A 17,046-nucleotide genomic window follows, 5' to 3' on the forward strand; every position below is an offset into this window, starting at 1 on the left:
TATATTCATGCTTTGCTTTTAATCACTTCATAGAAAAAGTATTTCAGATTTATTTTTGAACACAATATACAATATAATACCATACATTGTGTGAAACATTTAATAACCCACCTGCAACAACTGGCAGACTTGAACATATTATTGACAATAAAAGAAACAAACCCATCTCTCATGCAGATAGTGCTAAATCTGGCTAACCATTTGGACACAACTAGGACCAAAAAAAGAAGAAGCTTGAACATAGTTAATGTTGATACTGACAATTTGAATTTCAAAACTGCTAACAAGTTTGGTCAGAAACACTTTAGCACAATCAGTTACATAAGATCATTTTTGTTGGTAATCCAGAATGTTTCATGTTAGTGCGGGGCGTGTTGTAGCATGCTAACAATACCGTCCCCATGAGATCTACTTTTACATGAAGTGCATTAAGTGTAAAAGGAGACAATCGCTTTGTGTTTGTCAGTCGAACCTGTATCTGGCCTCGTATATCAGCAATCTTCATTCAAACGCCAGATGGAGAAGCTTAGGTTGTAACGAGCCACTGAGGGGAGCTAAGCTAATATGCTAAGCTATTAGCATACTTTAAAACCGAGCACCGACTAAGCTAAGATGTTCCTAGCTCCTACATCCAAGCCTACGCAGTTTAACGTGTCCTCTATGTTGCCTCTGGGTTACCAAATTGCTGATGTCAGATGAAAACCTTGTAGTGAAATGCGGTTGGTCAAAAATGTGTTTAATGTGTTGTATTTTCTTGGATTCAGACTATTTCAGCAGAACTCTGATATTTGGAAAACAGATTTAGATGAAATTCAAGACAGAAAAACAAAGTGACAACATTTTTGGTTTAATATTCATGCATAATATTAATAATTTCCATGTTCTTGTCTGTGACATGATATTTAAATGTATCTAAACTTGTATGTGAAAATTAAAAAAAGAAGCTGTTTCGTAGATACAAGGTTTCCATCTAACAACAACAATATGTCTCTTTAGCTGCTGCTCTGTTGGGCACTCAAAACATTGTGCGAATATATACTTAGATATATTTATATATATTTATATATATAAAAACAATATATGATACATATATAAAAAGGCTCTAATTAAGAGTCTTCTACACATTAGACACCACCACTTCCAGGTAATGCAAGTGCATATAAATTAAAATAGATTTTACACTGAACCAGTATTTCTTATTTACAGGCTTAAAGTATAGAATAAATACACTGTTATAAACAGCAAAAGGACCAACTTGAGCTTCTAGCGACAAACAGTAGAGACAAAGGTTTGGAGTGATGGGGGTAAGGCCTTATGAGGCTAAGACCTCATCCAGACACATACATACATCAACGCTTGTGCATACATATGAAACTTACTCACATACTCCATACACAAAACTAAGCATGCTTATGTGAAATCAGCTGAAGTACCTTTGAGTATCAGTAAACTAATTAAAAAAAAGAGAAAAAGACGTGATTACAGAAGCCACGAGAGCCAAAGTCTAATGGCCTGCAAACCATTTCAAACCATCAGACATTTTTGGGGGTTGTTTTAAACTAGAGCGCCTAATTATTCCTATTATTATTTTTTTTTAATTTCTTTTTTCTGTGGAAACAGGCATAGCCTTACATGCTGAATCCAGCAGTTCCAGCTGTGCCAAATCCTCATAACCTGACTGTCCTGGAAACCTGATACAGCAGAGAGGGAGGGACAATATTCAACTGACGTCAATGAGCAGGAGCAGAACATCAGGGATTTTTTAGCGTGAGGAAGAAATAGCTGGCCTGATTGTTTTGAGGTCGTGTCCGCGGAGCCTAGAGGGGTTTGTAAACCATGTGAATACTGACGCTGATGAGGGTCGAAGAGTGCCTTTCAGACAGGCAGCTGCAAGAGCGCCTTTAATCATCTGGTCTGGGCCTGATTGCAAAGAGGCCGGGGTGGGGGGGGTTTCAACTAACAGGATTATTACCACTGTAGCATACCTGTGGGCTAAAAATAGACTCATCGCTGTTGCGCATTTTATCCTGAGCAGATTTCTTTTCATCGCAGATCTTAGCAGCTTGACGTAAGGGCCTGTTTGCTCGGGTTTCTGCGCATTTTATCTGGCAATGAGGGCTTGAACGTGGGTAACGCCTGTTTCACAGCAACATAACTGCAAAAATGAACAGACAAAAGTGTCTAGCTCAAACAGTTTACACTGAAAGATCAGCAGGAATCATGTAGGAATTTAGCATTTTGCATGAAAAGTCGAGTGTTGGTTTGAAACAGCAGGAAGTGCAATGGTCTGCAGGCCATTAAAAACTAAAAGAAAAGCTGTTTAACAAGAACGAGAGGTGTTGTATTTGTGTGCAACTGTGACATTCATTGACTGACGTGATACAGAAAGCAAGAAGCTAAACGTGCGGCGTGAACCATGGATTTGAATTCCACGTGTAAAGAAGGAACTTGTGCTGAAATGTTTTCTCGTTTAGATGAATTTGTCCAAAAGTTGTTTGTCGACATTTGTTTGGATATCTCTATTGCCCAATACATGGAAGACTTTTTTCAATATACAAAAAGAAATTTGCTCTATTCAGTTAAGAAAAACAAAACAAACAAACAAAAAAACATTTCACAGACATACTAGAGTGTTCAATAAATAAAAAACTATTATAAAGACAATAGTAAAAAAGGCACACAAGTCCTTTGACAAATGGTACAGGAAAAAAGTAAACACTTCCTCTTGCTATACAAATGTGTCTCCATCAGTAGATCTCACTCTATGCTACTTCTAGATCATATCGTGTATCGGTAAAAAAGTCTCAAGGTACAAAACTTCTCTCAGTAGTGTCAATGTCCATTTAATGCCAGTCCAGAAAAGAAAAGTAACCATTTTCCAAACTGGCTGAAATCCTTCAAGTTCCACCATCAGTCTTGCTTTCCCATCAAGACTCAATTGTTCGCGTGAATTATTTCCTGAGAACTCTGAAGCCGCTTCGCTGAAACCGTCCGTCCGTGCCTGGCTTCAAACACCCAAGTGCAACATGCCACTGCGCGGGGCAAAACTAAGCCCTTGCCTCTGTGGGCTTTTTAAAAAGGACAGCAAGAGGATTTCCCCTCTTTTTCCAAAAAAAACACCCGCCTTTCAAATCACCGAGTGAACCTGATGCTGGAAGCCCTATGTGTCTGTGGGCGAAGCCTCGTGCGTCACGATCTCTATAGCTGTCGTGGGCTCGATCATGCCTTCCTCGTCATTCTCCTGACCGTCCAAATAGTCCAGCGGAGGAGAACGCGAATCTCCTAGACTGTCCTCCTCCTCCTCCTCCTCCTCCTCATCCAGCTCTTCCTCCTCTTCGTCTTCCTCCGCGTCGCCGTCTTTTTCCATTCCGTCCAAGTCCTCCTCCTCTAAGGTCAGCTCAAATTGAAATTTCTCCCCGCCCCCCGGCCCTCCGGTGCCTCCGCTGTGTCCGTGTGTGCTCTGGTCGTAGAAGGGCGGAGAGGGACTTTGGGGAATCATGCTCTGGTACCAGTTCCTGTTGTCCTCCAGCGTGTCCAGAATGTCCTGAGCATCGGGGTGGACCAGGTCGGCCCAGGTCTCCCACAGAGGGTGTACGATGTAGTCTATGAAGCCCACCTGAAAGAAACAAACGAGTGTTAGGAGTCAGTGTCTTTTAAAGCTTTCCTGGGAATTCTCTCCATCATAGCTAATACAGTTTCTGCATACCTGGCTCTTTTCCACTGAGGCTGTGTGTTTATCGCACATCGGACTGATCTCCATGCCCCGCTCCCTCTCTCTGTCTCCTTGGTGAAAGAACTCCTCCATTATCCGATCAGTCCACTGACGATACAACTCCAGGGACTTAGTGGGGTTACTCAAGTCGGCACAGTGCACCATGTTACGCAGCACCTGGAAGTCATACAGAGTTGAAGACTGTGTCACTACACAGACTACAAAAAAGAGATGGATGACGTGACTGAGCCCCTCGTGCACAAACTTGTGCCATTATTACTGCTCAGGCAGACGTCACACATACCTGTATCCTGTCGGTGTAATTGTCTAGCAGCAGCACTCCGGAGCTCGTCACCTTTTTCGTTTCTACCATAGTCTTCAGATCGGCCAGCAGACTCATGTGTTTGGACATGTCAGTGGCCAAAACCTGAACAAAAGAAGAAAAAACACTTGATCAGCATCTGGCTTTGGAAAGTTTCTGTTTTTTTTGGTTTTACTATGAAATAATTGTAAAGAAACAAGAATCTGGAATTCCTACCATGTCGATAACCATCTTGCGCAGGGACTGACGCTGCTTCTTTGTGAGGTTCTGGAAGATATCACAGTTGTCTTCCTGTAGCAGCTTGAATCCCACAGCCAGATGATGGTTCTCCAGCACAGACTCGTCGTTGTACATTAGAGCCAGCTCAGAGTCTGCGTAGTGGTTAAAAACCGATGGTTAAACATGCTCCGATGGCTTTGTTTCGTCTCATATGAGTGGACACTTTTTGTTTAAGCGTTTCAGACTTACTGGTATTGATTAAAAACTGGTTGGATACTCCGGGATGATCAACGTCATGGATAGCCGCAGCAAAGATGGCTGCCAGGATCTCGAGATCTGTGAAGACCGCCTGTAAAAGTAATCAGAAAGGAACAGTGTTAAACAATGTCCTGAGATTGAAGCTGAAAGCAAAGAGCAGATAATCTTTGACACTGACAGCTGAGTGGCAATGTGGGAGAAATCCAGTTGTTTCTGTCACACTCTGCCTTCAAAGAAAAACGGCACACTGCCAAGGTCACACGAGGACGGAGAATTAGTATTTCCTCAACAAGCTAGCTAATAGGCTGTCTGCCTTTTCTGTGAAGATACATTGTGACAGTATAATACGCCGCCAGCTGGCTGCTATGACGACAGATGGGGAGAGCCTAGAAGTGTAAATCAGGATCTTCAGATTGGGTCATGTTGACATGGCTGCATCTCACCAGCTACTCGAGCTTGAATAGAGCTTTTAGAAAGTGTTCACCGGAAAATCTGAACAAATAAGGCGTGTGAGAGGGGGGATTCTCTCAGAAGAGGAGAAGGGAAAATATAGATGATTCATCGGAAGGACGTGGAGCTCTTTAGCCATCCAGGAAAGTGACACACGAGGTGATGTAAGAGCTCACCCTCCTAATTTAGTTTTCCCTTATTTCAGCAGATTCTGGCTCCTGATTCAAAAACGGACGAACTCAACCAAAGTGGAGAGCTACTGTAAGGCCAGCTAATGATTGGCATTACCAAACCTCGAGTTCAAGTCGGACTTTAAGACATCGCTTTCAGAAAGACTTACATCCAGGGCTGGAGTTGAGAGGAGGATGTGTGTGGACTGTGCTACGTCAGCAGCGTGCAGGCTGTTGTGGTAGGCCACATCTGAATGGTAGTGATCTTCTAATGTCATCATGTAGGCCACAAATGTATCTGCCGGGATCTTAAATGTCTTTAGAAGGTCTCGCTCCTAGGAGAAGGATACAGGGATAAACATGAGGAAGGAAACCCAGGTAATGTTTAAGTAGTAGGAAGTAGTAGAGGAGTCCTTACCTGGAAGATGGCGTACATGATGCAGGTGAGAGGTCGGTTGTTGGAGAACTCTGAAACCGAGAAGATGTTCAGGCCCCATTTGTTGAGGTCCTCCAGCTCCTTGGACAGCAGCTCCTCCTTATCAGTCTTGACCCCGAAGCGTGCGATGCTGCTGCTCGAGAGCGAGGGCCCGTGGGAGACCTTCTTGACCCCGCTAATCTGTGTCATCAGCTGCTGCTTCTGCTGCTTCTTCTTCTCCCGTGTCTTGGATGTTGGCGATGGGATCTCCACCTCATTTTGTTTGTCTACGTGAGCGGGGATTAAAAAAAAAGATGGATTTTGGTCAAGTAGAAGGTAAGAGGCTTATTCAGCAGTTCAGTGAAGATGTCTTGTATGATGGTTGGGATGTGAGAACCCAGGTGTGCTATATAGACGCACCTGTGGCAGGTTAATTCCTCGGGGGGTTTATTGATTCGCTCACTCATTCATTCATCTGTCCCTCCAGTCGTTTGCTTATTTATGCTCGCTGTCATCCATGTCTCTCTCTCAGAGCTCCCACTGCTCATTCATCCACATCCCTCAACCCCCCTTGCAGCGCCTCCGCCCCCCCATCCCAGCCTCACAGCAGGTGGCTCACATCTCATCTCCCGCTCTGTGACTCTCGGAGGTCAGCCCGTTGACACACTCAAAGCTGAGGCTTCGCCACGGGCAAAACTGTTGGAGTTTTTTTGCAGCTCTATCAGATTCAATAGTTGATGACATCAGCGAGCCTGTGCGGCTAAATAAAACGAATCGGAAGGCAAAAAAATTAAAATAAACACTGACATCACGCCAGTCTCTGTGCTAAAAATAAACATGATAGAAGTGATTTTTTCCTGTAATGAGCTTACACCGCCGTGTTTACTGCAGTCGCAGAGGAACCGAATAAGACCCTGCAGGGACCGGCTATTCTGCACGCGTGCGCGCCGCGCGCTCGTCTATCAAGCCTCGACTCGGCTCATTGCTGGCCTATCAGCCTTCCCCTGCGGAGGGTTATTCAATTACCAGGCGTAATTCAAATAATCACTTTCACTCTCATGCTCTCCCTCACATTTCTCTGCCTTCTTCTCCCCGCGCCTCGATCGCTCTTCAGTTCTCGCCTGGTAATTGAGAACGGGCAATTAAGCACACTCAGACATGTGCTGCGTGGAAACAAAAGGAGGAGCAATGTATTGCTCTCTAATTTATTACAAGTCATTGTCACCACTGCTGTGCAGTGTTTGCGTGTTGCCTGTATATAACATATATGTGTGTCTGTTAGCTGAAATATGGATAAACTGAGCTCACTCTTTTCTCTCAACTTAGCTGGTACGAAACATGCAAACAAATCAGCAGATGAAATAAATATCCCAATCGGCTATTTTGTCTCTTGTTTTTCTTCCGCTCTCACTTTCCAATCCTCTGTCACCTCCCACGTTCACTTAGATTTCAGCCAAACTCGTTTCACCCTCCTCCACAAGCTCTTCCCTGAGAGATTCGGTGGGGAAGATGGAAGAGGAGCCTGGGAGACGACTATTTTCCCAAAGTTGGGTGTGCTGGCTGATCCAAAGGGAGTTATGACAGATTTATGATGCAAGGACAGCTGGGAAAAGGTCCCAAAAAATAAATTAAAGGCACACGTGAGCTGCTGTGTCGAAAGCAATCGTAATTGGAAATCCTTGATTAAAATAGTCCCCGCTAAAAGTCTGAGATGTTTATTTATCTGGGGGATGAATCGTGCTCCACGAGCACCGTTTTACCAAGCATGAGGTCGTCTGTCACAAAACGATGGGACTTGTGATGGATCTACCAGGCCTATGGCATCAAAATTTAATTTCCCTGAGACTGAATGATGCTCTTTTTTTTTAGTAACAAAAATAGGATAAAGCAGAAATAAGTGCATTACTGATGCGATGTTAATCTTAGTGGATGGAAGGATTAAAACAGTCCTTTTGGTGAGCTATGGACCGTGCCAGGTCTGCTGTGCTGACTCCTTTTCTTCTGATTAATATTTTCTCTTTCCTCCTTTGCTTCTTCAGCCCCCTTCAGCAGGGTAATCCTCATTTCCTTATCGAAGTCGTTGGTGAGTGGATTCTCGGATCGGCAGAGAGAGAGAGGGACAACAAGGTGTCCCTGCTGACAAAGATGCATTAAGATGGGGATGAGTCACCCAATCTGCCGAGCTCATCTCCCTGCCAGCAAAGGGGGTTCCTCTATACCTCCATTTTTTTCCCTTCAGTGCAGTGAGGTCTCTCCCTCCCTCGCTCGTTTGCTTCTTCTCAAAGCCCGTCTCGCTCTAAACGGGGGCGAGGGATCCACTGACAGCGCTATACCAGCGGGGGACGGCAAACGATCGGAAACAGAGTGTCTGAATAATCTCGGCTACCTTTATGAGCATTATCTCTGAAATATATCAGCCTATTTCTTTCTCCCTCTGTATATCTGGGATGAGATCATTTACTTCTACTTTATTTCTCTGGCTTTGTGCATCCTGCATCGAGCACTCTTCCGTAGACTTATCAGGTTTCCTGAAAATCAACTTTGAATCTGTTTTGTTTCATCGGTTGTTGATTGATGTTTCTAGAGCCGTTTGTTGCATTACGGTTTCTTTTTGTGCTTTGGTGCCAAGAACAAAACCAGAAAGGTTTTAAAGCTGAATATTCATAATTAGATGTCCGCATCTATTCTCAGACGTGCAGCCCACGCCGACAGCATCCAGTTCCAGTTCAGACTCCGAAGCCTTCTTTACAGTCGATACCCTTTTTTATTCTCGTAATATTTTGAGAAATTAAATATTAATACTTTTTTCAGTTCTGTTTCAACGGTCAGATGTCATAAACGTCGACACAAAGCTTAATGGCGCAGTTTTTTTATGGTACGCCCCCACAGGAAACCAGCCAGAGCAACTTGCACAGCTCGACATCATGCAAAAGACCGAACCTCCACAAAGAAAGAAAAGAAATTGAGCTCTGTGAGCTGTAATGTTGCATATCTGACCAAACACACAAGTCATAAACGTGATTTGTGGAGGCTTCAGATGGATCATAAACATCCAGTAGCTGTTTTTGTTTAACTTATGAACATGGTCGTGATTTTGAGTTTGTGTACACAAGACTTCCATTTACCTAGGAAGGTGTTGGAGATGAATTCGGAAACCTGGTTCCCAGACCGACTCATCTCGGATAGGTGCGTCAACTCCCGATTCAACATTCTCTTGAACTGCAAGAGAGAAAGAGGAGGAGGAGGGGGAAGAGAGAGAGAGAGAGAGAAATGTCGTCAGTTTCCACTGGAGAGGAAATCTGGGAAACATTAGGATATATACGGTTACATGGAAAATTTACAAGTGCCCAGTTTTATTCTGCCAGGTCAAGAATGTCACTTGATATTTGTGCTTTTCCACAGTTTTCCCTGAAATGAATTAAGATGCAGATAATTATTAGCGTTAACAGTGAGTAGGCTGCCACTTTTTAATAAGCCTCAAATTACCCGCAGCAAACACTTCACAGTTTTATTACGCTGGGTCGCATATTTGGGGCATTTAGCCATTTTCCCTGCATCAGTGTGCAAAAATTTCAATGATGCAAGAGGAAAATCTGCACGCAGCTCGAGACGTTCCTCTTGTTGCCAACATTTCACGTAATTTCATGTAATTTGCACATTGCGAACAGTTCTACGGTGGTTCAAACATTTAAAAAAACACTTGTGATAAACAGGCACAGAGTACACAGAGACCCAGACACTGCAGCAGCAGCTGTTTATGACAGGCTGTTGCATGCGCGTGCACACACAGACACACAGCTCTGCAGAGGGCTCAAGATGGAGCCCGAGCCGTCGGATCCCCCACCACCATCGACAACAACCCTCTAATAATGATGGAAATATCTTTGGGTGCACGCGTCGTGCCCACAAAAGCAGCCGATCGGTTCCAAACCGATCTTTAGCTTCTAATGACAGAACAGCACAGAGAGCTATAATGAGGCCAACGCGGTATCCCCACAAGCTACGTAGATAAGCGCCACACACCTTAATGTAACCCCAAGACACCGACAGCAGGTAATTGGCTTCAGGCATTTTGGACCCCGTTTTCTCGTTCCTACACAAAGCCAGAACTGTAATCCAAAAAGGGAGGATGGGGGCAAATTAGAGGCAGATGATCAGGATTCCTCCAGCACCCAAAAACAGGGGGGGAAAAAAAAATCCTCTCTTCTCTCCTCTCGGGTTTCTCTTCTTCTCAGCAGCTAAGAGAGCAGCTCGATGGTGGCTCACTCTCTCTCTCAGCAGCAGAAAAGGGCCAGCTCTGAGTTTCCATGCTTGGGAATGGAAATCTGGGAGGATGGACGGATGTGCGTGAAAGAAGGAGCTGTAAGCGAGGAGACCCAGCGGGCTCGATGGATCGGCTGGAGCAGCAGCTGGAGCCGTGAGCTGGGGACTGTCTGCGCACTGATGAATAATGGAGAAGAAGCGAGGAAGGGAGGAGGGGAAAAACGGCGATGGAGAGGGGAGGAGGAGGAGGCGGGAGTGAGGCAGTGATGTTCATCTGACTAGAGGGGGGGTTCCTCTACTGGATTTGTCTCGCTTTGCTGCTCTCGCTGCTGTAGCACTCCCTCCCTCCCTCCCTCCTCTCGCCCTCGCTGTAGTCTGCCAGCCCCAGCAACACACTCCAGTCAGAACACATGATTTGACAGAAAGTGGGGGGGAAAGGGGGGAGCCCAAACTACAGCTTGGCATTGGTGTATATGTAAAGTTATAAAGGGGTGTGTGAGTGATTGATATTTAATATCCATTTAATATGAACTCTTTCGCTCTCTTTTTTCTCTCAACTACAAAACCACTGCAAGTAATGTCCGTCCTCCTTCATTCCCAGGCCCTGTAATGTCATGAAGCTGTGAAACTGCGCCTCCCATCTACGAGTGAAACAATGGGAAGAGCGAGAGGGATGCTGCAGCACGTTTTGAAGAATATGAACGTACAGCGATGGTATTTCTAATCGCCATTATCTCTATTATCCCCTCCCGCCCCCTCTTTTGTGTCTTCTGTTGTCTCCTGACGTGCAGCCACGGCAGCCATTGTGGAGAACTCATAAGCCTGTTCATTATCCGCACCCCATAATAATATTAGATGCTGACAGGGTGTTTGTGGACGGCTATTTTTAACAGCCAAGACACAGGAGGCGAGACGGTTAGAGAAGAAGGAAGATAATTGTGTCCTTCCTTCCCCAAGTTAGGTGACACGAAGCCCACGGTTTCTCTCGCTGCCTGTAACTGCGTGTGCGCCAATTACCAGAACACCCCAACGCCATGGCAACAGCACTAGGTAGCCAGTGTCAGGCTGTTTTTTTTTTCTAAATGAGGAGAGGGGAGGCGAAGGAGAGAGGCTTCCCCTATTGCTTCCCAGGCAGACATGTGCAGTAGCTGCTGAGCTGTCACGAGGACTCACCACACACATCGCCCCTGCTCGCATCCACTGATGCACAGGCTGAAAATCGCCTCCTCCTCCTCGCCTCCACCACCATTCCCTCGCTCTGCTTCATCTATCCCTCACTCTCCACCGCTTACATGTCAATTTCTCTCTCGGCTTCCACTAGCCAACACAGTCATCAATCTCTGTCTGTCTGCTTCGCTGGCAGAATCGATGGGCTGTCCTCAGAGCAGGTGTTGATACTGGCTGCGGTGTACAAGGCCAGGCCCACCTGACCGGAGCGTAACACCAGCAGCACCAGACGTGTCAATCACGACTGGGCTCTTATGTGTGAAAACCTTGAGGACAGCTGCGACGCCTCCCTCACGCTTCAGAACATATCCACAGGAAACTGTAAACAGAGGTTCCCAGAGAATCTCTCGGCCCTAATGTGTGTGTGCGGGAAGATGAGGGGGAGATGAAAGCTTTCCCGAGAGAATTCCTTCCGGATTATCCTGCCAATGAGGGAAAGAACCAGAAGCGAGGAGGTGGGATGCAAGGAGAAGAAAAAACACAGAAAAGGAGGAGGCAGCTCTTTATATAATAGCTCACTGCATAATATATAAAGAAACCAGAAATAACAGGATGCAGTGTCGAAGTGCCGTGCTTCCCCCAGAAGCTGCGAGAAAAGTGCGCACACGCTCCGCAGCAGCCTGCGAGCGCCGTCACCTGCATTTAAACCCAGTCAGTGCTGACATGTTTTATAAGTGTGTGTGTTTCAATGTGTCGCTGCCAGTGTGTGTTTGGAGTTGGCTCTTTCATGAGGGAAGCCTCCTTATCTCCCACTGACATCATGACACTGGAGGGAGATTAACCCATCCAAAGATGTGTGGATACATCTCTCCGTCACTGGAATCTTTATTATATTTGTTTCACCAGTTAGCTCCTTTCATTTATTATAATCTAAATCAGTTTTTTCAACAAATTTTCCATTATTTTTGCTTTTATCTCGTCTTCCTCTCGCTTTAAGCTCCATATCTCTGTCTTCTAACCTCTTACTCCTCCCCTTCTCTCCCTGCTTTCGGTGGGTGGGTTGATTCAGCAGAGAGGTGCTCTGACAGAGGGAAGGAAGGTGAATGGAGCCCGTGGTACATCAATGAGAGGTGGAGGGAGGGGCATTCGTGCAGAGCCCCCTCCGTTCAGACGTGATCCCATCGGACAGCTCGCCGTGCAGGGCGGCGAGGCGGACAGGTGGACCGGAAGGCAGACACGGAGTCTCCCTCTGACACGAGACTGATCTTACGCAACATCAGCGTGCTTCCATTATCTGAGCTGGCGCTGCAGCCTCAGGGTATCGTGTCTGTTACTCTCTGACTGTTTCTCCTCATCGTTCTGATCTTTTTGCACCACAGCTTAGAGGATGACTGAACTGGAACTCTCTGGTGTTGCTGAAATCAGCTGAAATTTTCCAGTTTGTCTCGTTACCCATTTGCGCCTGAAGTGGTTCAGACTGAAGTTGTGTCTCTGAGCCACTAGTGGGTGCACTACACCCATTCTGGTCAGTCTTGACTTAGTACTGGGCTCCCAGTCTGTACTGGTATTTACAACTTATGGCTAAATCTGTAAATATCTTTGCACCTCTGTGAAGGTGCGAAACACACTTTAAAAGTAATCAATTTCTTGATTTAAGTCACTCAGGATTTGCAAGGAGCTGCAAGTTTTATTTATTATCGTGATTTTTATGCTTCTCAACACAGTCTCATATTCACAGCATGCATGCAGCGTTGCTGATTATAACTCGTGCAACCATCTCCTTTACCAGCAAACGTGCAGCGTTTGCGGTTAATCACCTCCTCGGTTTAGCAAACGTGTGACGCCAGATTGTAAAATCAGCACAGCGGCGCGGAGGGGTAGTGACATAACTCGGAGAAGATCAGGAAACTTACCTACGTATGAACTGTGCGTATGTTGGTTAGAGATACAGACAATTCTGAGAGACGGCCTGACTACCTCTCACTTCCTCTGACTCACTCGCTTATGCTTGTGTGTGCGCGTGTGTGTGTGAGAGATGGAGTGTATTCATGCATCTGTGGTCCCGTACAGTAAAATATAGAGGGGGGAAAAAATGAAGGTTTCGAGAGCAAAAAAGGATGGGAAGGAGAATCGCTTTTAAGCCGACTGATTGATTCTAATCGCTCCTGGTGATCACAGCCTCAGATGTAGTTTGCTTCACTATTTTTAGGCTCGAGGCTGCAATGCTCAGCTCGAGTCGGGGCTGCTTCGAAAGCAGAAAGCAACCCTCTGTTAAAGACCACGCTGCAAAAAAAACCCAGGAAATGCTCAAATCGTCTGTTCTAAATTCTCCTCCTAACTTCTGGCAAAATAAAGAATTGCAGAAATGTGTTCTCGACACTGTGCACCCAAGCTACGAGCACTTCACCACTACTTATCTCGTCAGACAACCTGAGTGTTTTGGCCTATGTCAAAAAAAAGTCTTTGGTACCCAGCTAAGATACACTCCTTTCCATCCGCTGGACCTCCTGTGATTTAAATCTGTGGCTCCTTCCCTCATTTTAGGCAGTTGGAGACATTAAAAGCAGACAAAGCTGAACTTTTTATAAGCAGTAACTATGCAGTTACAGTGAATACTGGTTATTGTCACTTATAGGTCACTTACAAACTAAAGAAATCGCTTTGGCATTTGGCCAGGAAGAACAAAACGACATCTGCGCTTAATTATCTGGAAGCACCATAAATCTCTCATGAGTTTGATTCTCTGGGAGTAAAGGTTATCTAGTTCCACAGACAGAAACAATTTGGGAATACGCAGCAAAGGAAGCATAAAAGACCCCCGAGGCAAATGCAGAAGGCAGGTTTGACCACCATGAGTTGAAAATTAATATTCAAAGGACAAACTTTTCAGTAAATTGAAGCGGCAATAAATACTCCCAACATGCTTCCAAAGTGAAATCATGTGCAGACTTGAAATAAAATGCTGCTAAAATTCGCTCCAAACTCCACCAGGATCAAAGGGCATATAAGTACACAATGTGTATGAAAAAGCAATGTGTATGTAATATATTAAAATATATATATATATCCAATAGCATTCAGTGCAAGAAAAAGCTTGAGCAAGCCACAAAACATCTGTTCTTTTAAGTCCAAGCAAGGCAGGAAATCTCACCGAATGGCGAATGATTACAAACTGTGTCTACCAACATAAAATTATAAAAATAACAAAACTCACCTTCCTCCAACCGTTCAGCTTCCCTAATTTCCTCTCTTTCTTGTCAAAGCAACAGGCGCCCATGTTGCTGTGTGTAAAGTGCAGGGTAGAGTGGGGCTGCCGTCCGTTAAAGTGTCTCAGTCTCAGTCTGACTACAGCATGAGTAAAAGGACCAAGCCTCTGCTCTCTGACGCTGGGAAACGCCACAGCTCTAGTGACTCACTCGGGACTGCGAGGTCTGATCAGGCTCTACCTCACACCCTGTGTCTGTGGAGCAATGACTGTGTTAGACCTCTGCTACATACACACTCCCTCTTGGGGTAGTCCCGCCTCTAGCCTTTTCCCCCCCCTGCTCCTCTTGCTTGCTGCTCAGCGCTCTTGCAGCTGGCAGTCACATCTCCGAAGCTTTGCTGTCACTGTTAAATCTACTCGGGTGACCGGCTCTTTAAAAAGCCCTTTACACGTGCTCGTCTCCATCAGATTTCTTCATGGTTTCATTATTCATTCTAAGATGCAGTAATTTGCTGCTTGGTGTTTGTGGATTTTGTATTGGGGGGATGATGATGTCATCATCTCAGGCTCAGGGATAGGGATTCATTTTTCCTTGAGCTTTCTTTGATAACCAAGAAAACACTTAATGAATTAATGCACATACCGTATTTTTCAGACCATAAGGCGCATTAAGTGAAACAAAACAGTCAGATAAGTCAAACTTTACTCAGCTCATTCTTCTTGCTTCCTCCTCTTCCGTACCATTGTTTTATCTGGCAGATGCTCTATTCCCATGTTGTTGCAGTATATTAATGACTAACCTCGTATTGTGGATGGATTATCTCAGTTGTTCTCCTGACTGATGTTTGGTCCGTTTACAGCATCCTGCCATGCGATTGCATTTGTCCCTAACCATCGGGAACCCTCATGTTAACTTTTATCAAGTGGAAAAAAGTTAGCGTTCATCCTCCAGCTTCACTGTGTTTATGCTATGCTAACATAGCTGTGTCACTAGCGATCACGTAGCACATCATTATATACCAGCTAGTCCAGCTTCAGTAACCCTACAAACGCCACTGCTGTTTAGTTTTCTGTCTTCATTTATGTTGGAAGTGATAGCAGAGCTGTACGTTTGATTTTTTCAGAAATCTCTCAGTCAGAACATGCAATATCATGTTTAGGTGGAAGCTAGCGAGCTAACTTCCTGTTAACTTCTAACTCCGTTGAATGTAATAAATTCTGTTTTCATGGATGCCTGGATGTTAAACTTAATTGTTACACCTGGTAAAACAGCAACGCTGATCATTTTATTAAAGATGAAAGAATTTAGACAGTTTTAACTCTCAGTGATGTCGCAGTGTTCGTTTGACTTTGGGACCTGAACGGATGGAGTTTAGGACCCAGATTCCTCCGCGAGGCTCCTGGCTATGGTAGCCGTAATGCACCGACAATCTGGTGCAGCTTCGTAGCTACCAAAGTCGTAGTAAAACATGTTTTGACAGATTTCTGTGCACCGTGTTGCACATAAAATCAGTTCGAGGTCAGTAAGCACAACCAGAATTCATACATAAGGCGCACTGTTGATTTTTGTGAAAATTAAAGGATTGTAAGTGCGCCTTATAGTGCGGAAAATACGGTATATGAACTGGACAAAAGCAGCAGCTTTTCACCTTTTCAAAGCAGGAACCAGTTGTTTCTTTTTTGGTAGCAAATTCATCACGTTTCGCAAATGAGTGCAGTCAATTATAAACTTCCATTTCAATTATAATTTTGGCTCATGCAGAATTGGGATAAAATCTTTATCTTCTCTTCACTTCCCAAAGTTCAGTGAAATCCGCATGATTAAAAAAAACAGTTGTTTCATCTTTTTTCAAGTTTACTAAATCTGATTTTCTTTTTAAGTTTTCTTTTAAATCTGTGAGTAACTCTGTTAAATGATCTTGAGCCCCATATTGACAAAAAGAACTGATTATAATCAAGCAGACATTAGATGCTTAAGCTGTATTTTCACACAACAGAGAGTCTGCAGTGCTGGAAGGAGCATATTCCAACTCACAACAGACTTTGACCCGTCTATGTCAACCATACATAACAGAGGGGACAGTCACGTACTGTAAGTGCTCAGCATCAGCCCCTGCCTGCACTTCACCTTGGAGGTACGATCGCATCTTCTTGCGTTTCACCTCCCCTGTGCTCATGTTTCATACTCTGCCACAGCTTGGATAACAGTTTTTCCACCATCCTAAATACAATAGGAAGTTGCGGGGGTCATATGAGCCGATCGGTATGTTCTTGCTAACAAAGCCGCGTTGGGTGTAACGGCCAAGTTGACAAAGGGTCTGCAGTTGTGCAATGTTTTAGTTTACTGTAAAAACAAGACTGCCGAGATATGAGGGGATTAGCCTACTGTGGGTACGGACACCCAGCTGCACGCACACTCACGTAGACACAGGCATGTATACATGCGGCACATGTTCGATGGGCGACTCCTTATCAGCATCTTGTGCACATACGGTTACGTGTCGGGGCACATTCACCCACTTGCCAAAGTCACATCTGTGAGAGGGTCATAATGCATAATAAGCACATTGTGCCACTTGATACGCTGCGCTGTGGACCGCAGCGGAGACTCCACATTTAAAGAAGAAATACAGTTCAGTATGAACTGATTAAAAATAAGAAAGTACAATTTAGAGAGCTACTTTTCTTTCGTTTGACCAACGATAAATGGCCACACCTGTCAGTTTACATCCATCTGCTCAAGTGGAAGTGCTGTCAGCTTTCCATTGTGTTACAGTCTGATGATCTTGGCAGACCGAGGGGTAGGTGTAATGTTTTCTGGAAAAAGCAGCGCAAAACCATTCCTTCGTTTTTCCCTTATTGGGA

General features: G+C 44.8%; 1 protein-coding gene across 4 annotated transcripts in view; it reads right to left on the reverse strand.

Annotated features, from left to right (window-relative positions):
- The window catches only part of pde4ba (phosphodiesterase 4B, cAMP-specific a), a 229,487-nt gene continuing 212,441 nt past the window's right edge, over positions 1-17,046 (reverse strand). For all 4 annotated transcript variants that reach the window (XM_086270260.1, XM_086270259.1, XM_086270261.1 and 1 more), the window contains 8 exons: positions 8,672-8,765; positions 5,550-5,833; positions 5,302-5,466; positions 4,503-4,602; positions 4,251-4,405; positions 4,017-4,139; positions 3,707-3,889; positions 1-3,616 (listed from right to left, as the gene is read on the reverse strand). In XM_086270260.1, coding sequence (XP_086126386.1) covers positions 3,161-3,616; positions 3,707-3,889; positions 4,017-4,139; positions 4,251-4,405; positions 4,503-4,602; positions 5,302-5,466; positions 5,550-5,833; positions 8,672-8,765 — 1,560 coding nt within the window. In that variant the 3' untranslated portion in view covers positions 1-3,160. The remainder of the gene's footprint in view (positions 3,617-3,706; positions 3,890-4,016; positions 4,140-4,250; positions 4,406-4,502; positions 4,603-5,301; positions 5,467-5,549; positions 5,834-8,671; positions 8,766-17,046) is intronic.

This window comes from Aulonocara sp. 'chitande type north' Nkhata Bay, linkage group LG17 (genome assembly GCF_057382095.1).
Source record: "Aulonocara sp. 'chitande type north' Nkhata Bay isolate Kocher_YH1m ecotype deep benthic linkage group LG17, A_spYH_male_GT1.1, whole genome shotgun sequence".
NCBI classification, from domain to species: Eukaryota; Metazoa; Chordata; class Actinopteri; order Cichliformes; family Cichlidae; genus Aulonocara; species Aulonocara sp. 'chitande type north' Nkhata Bay.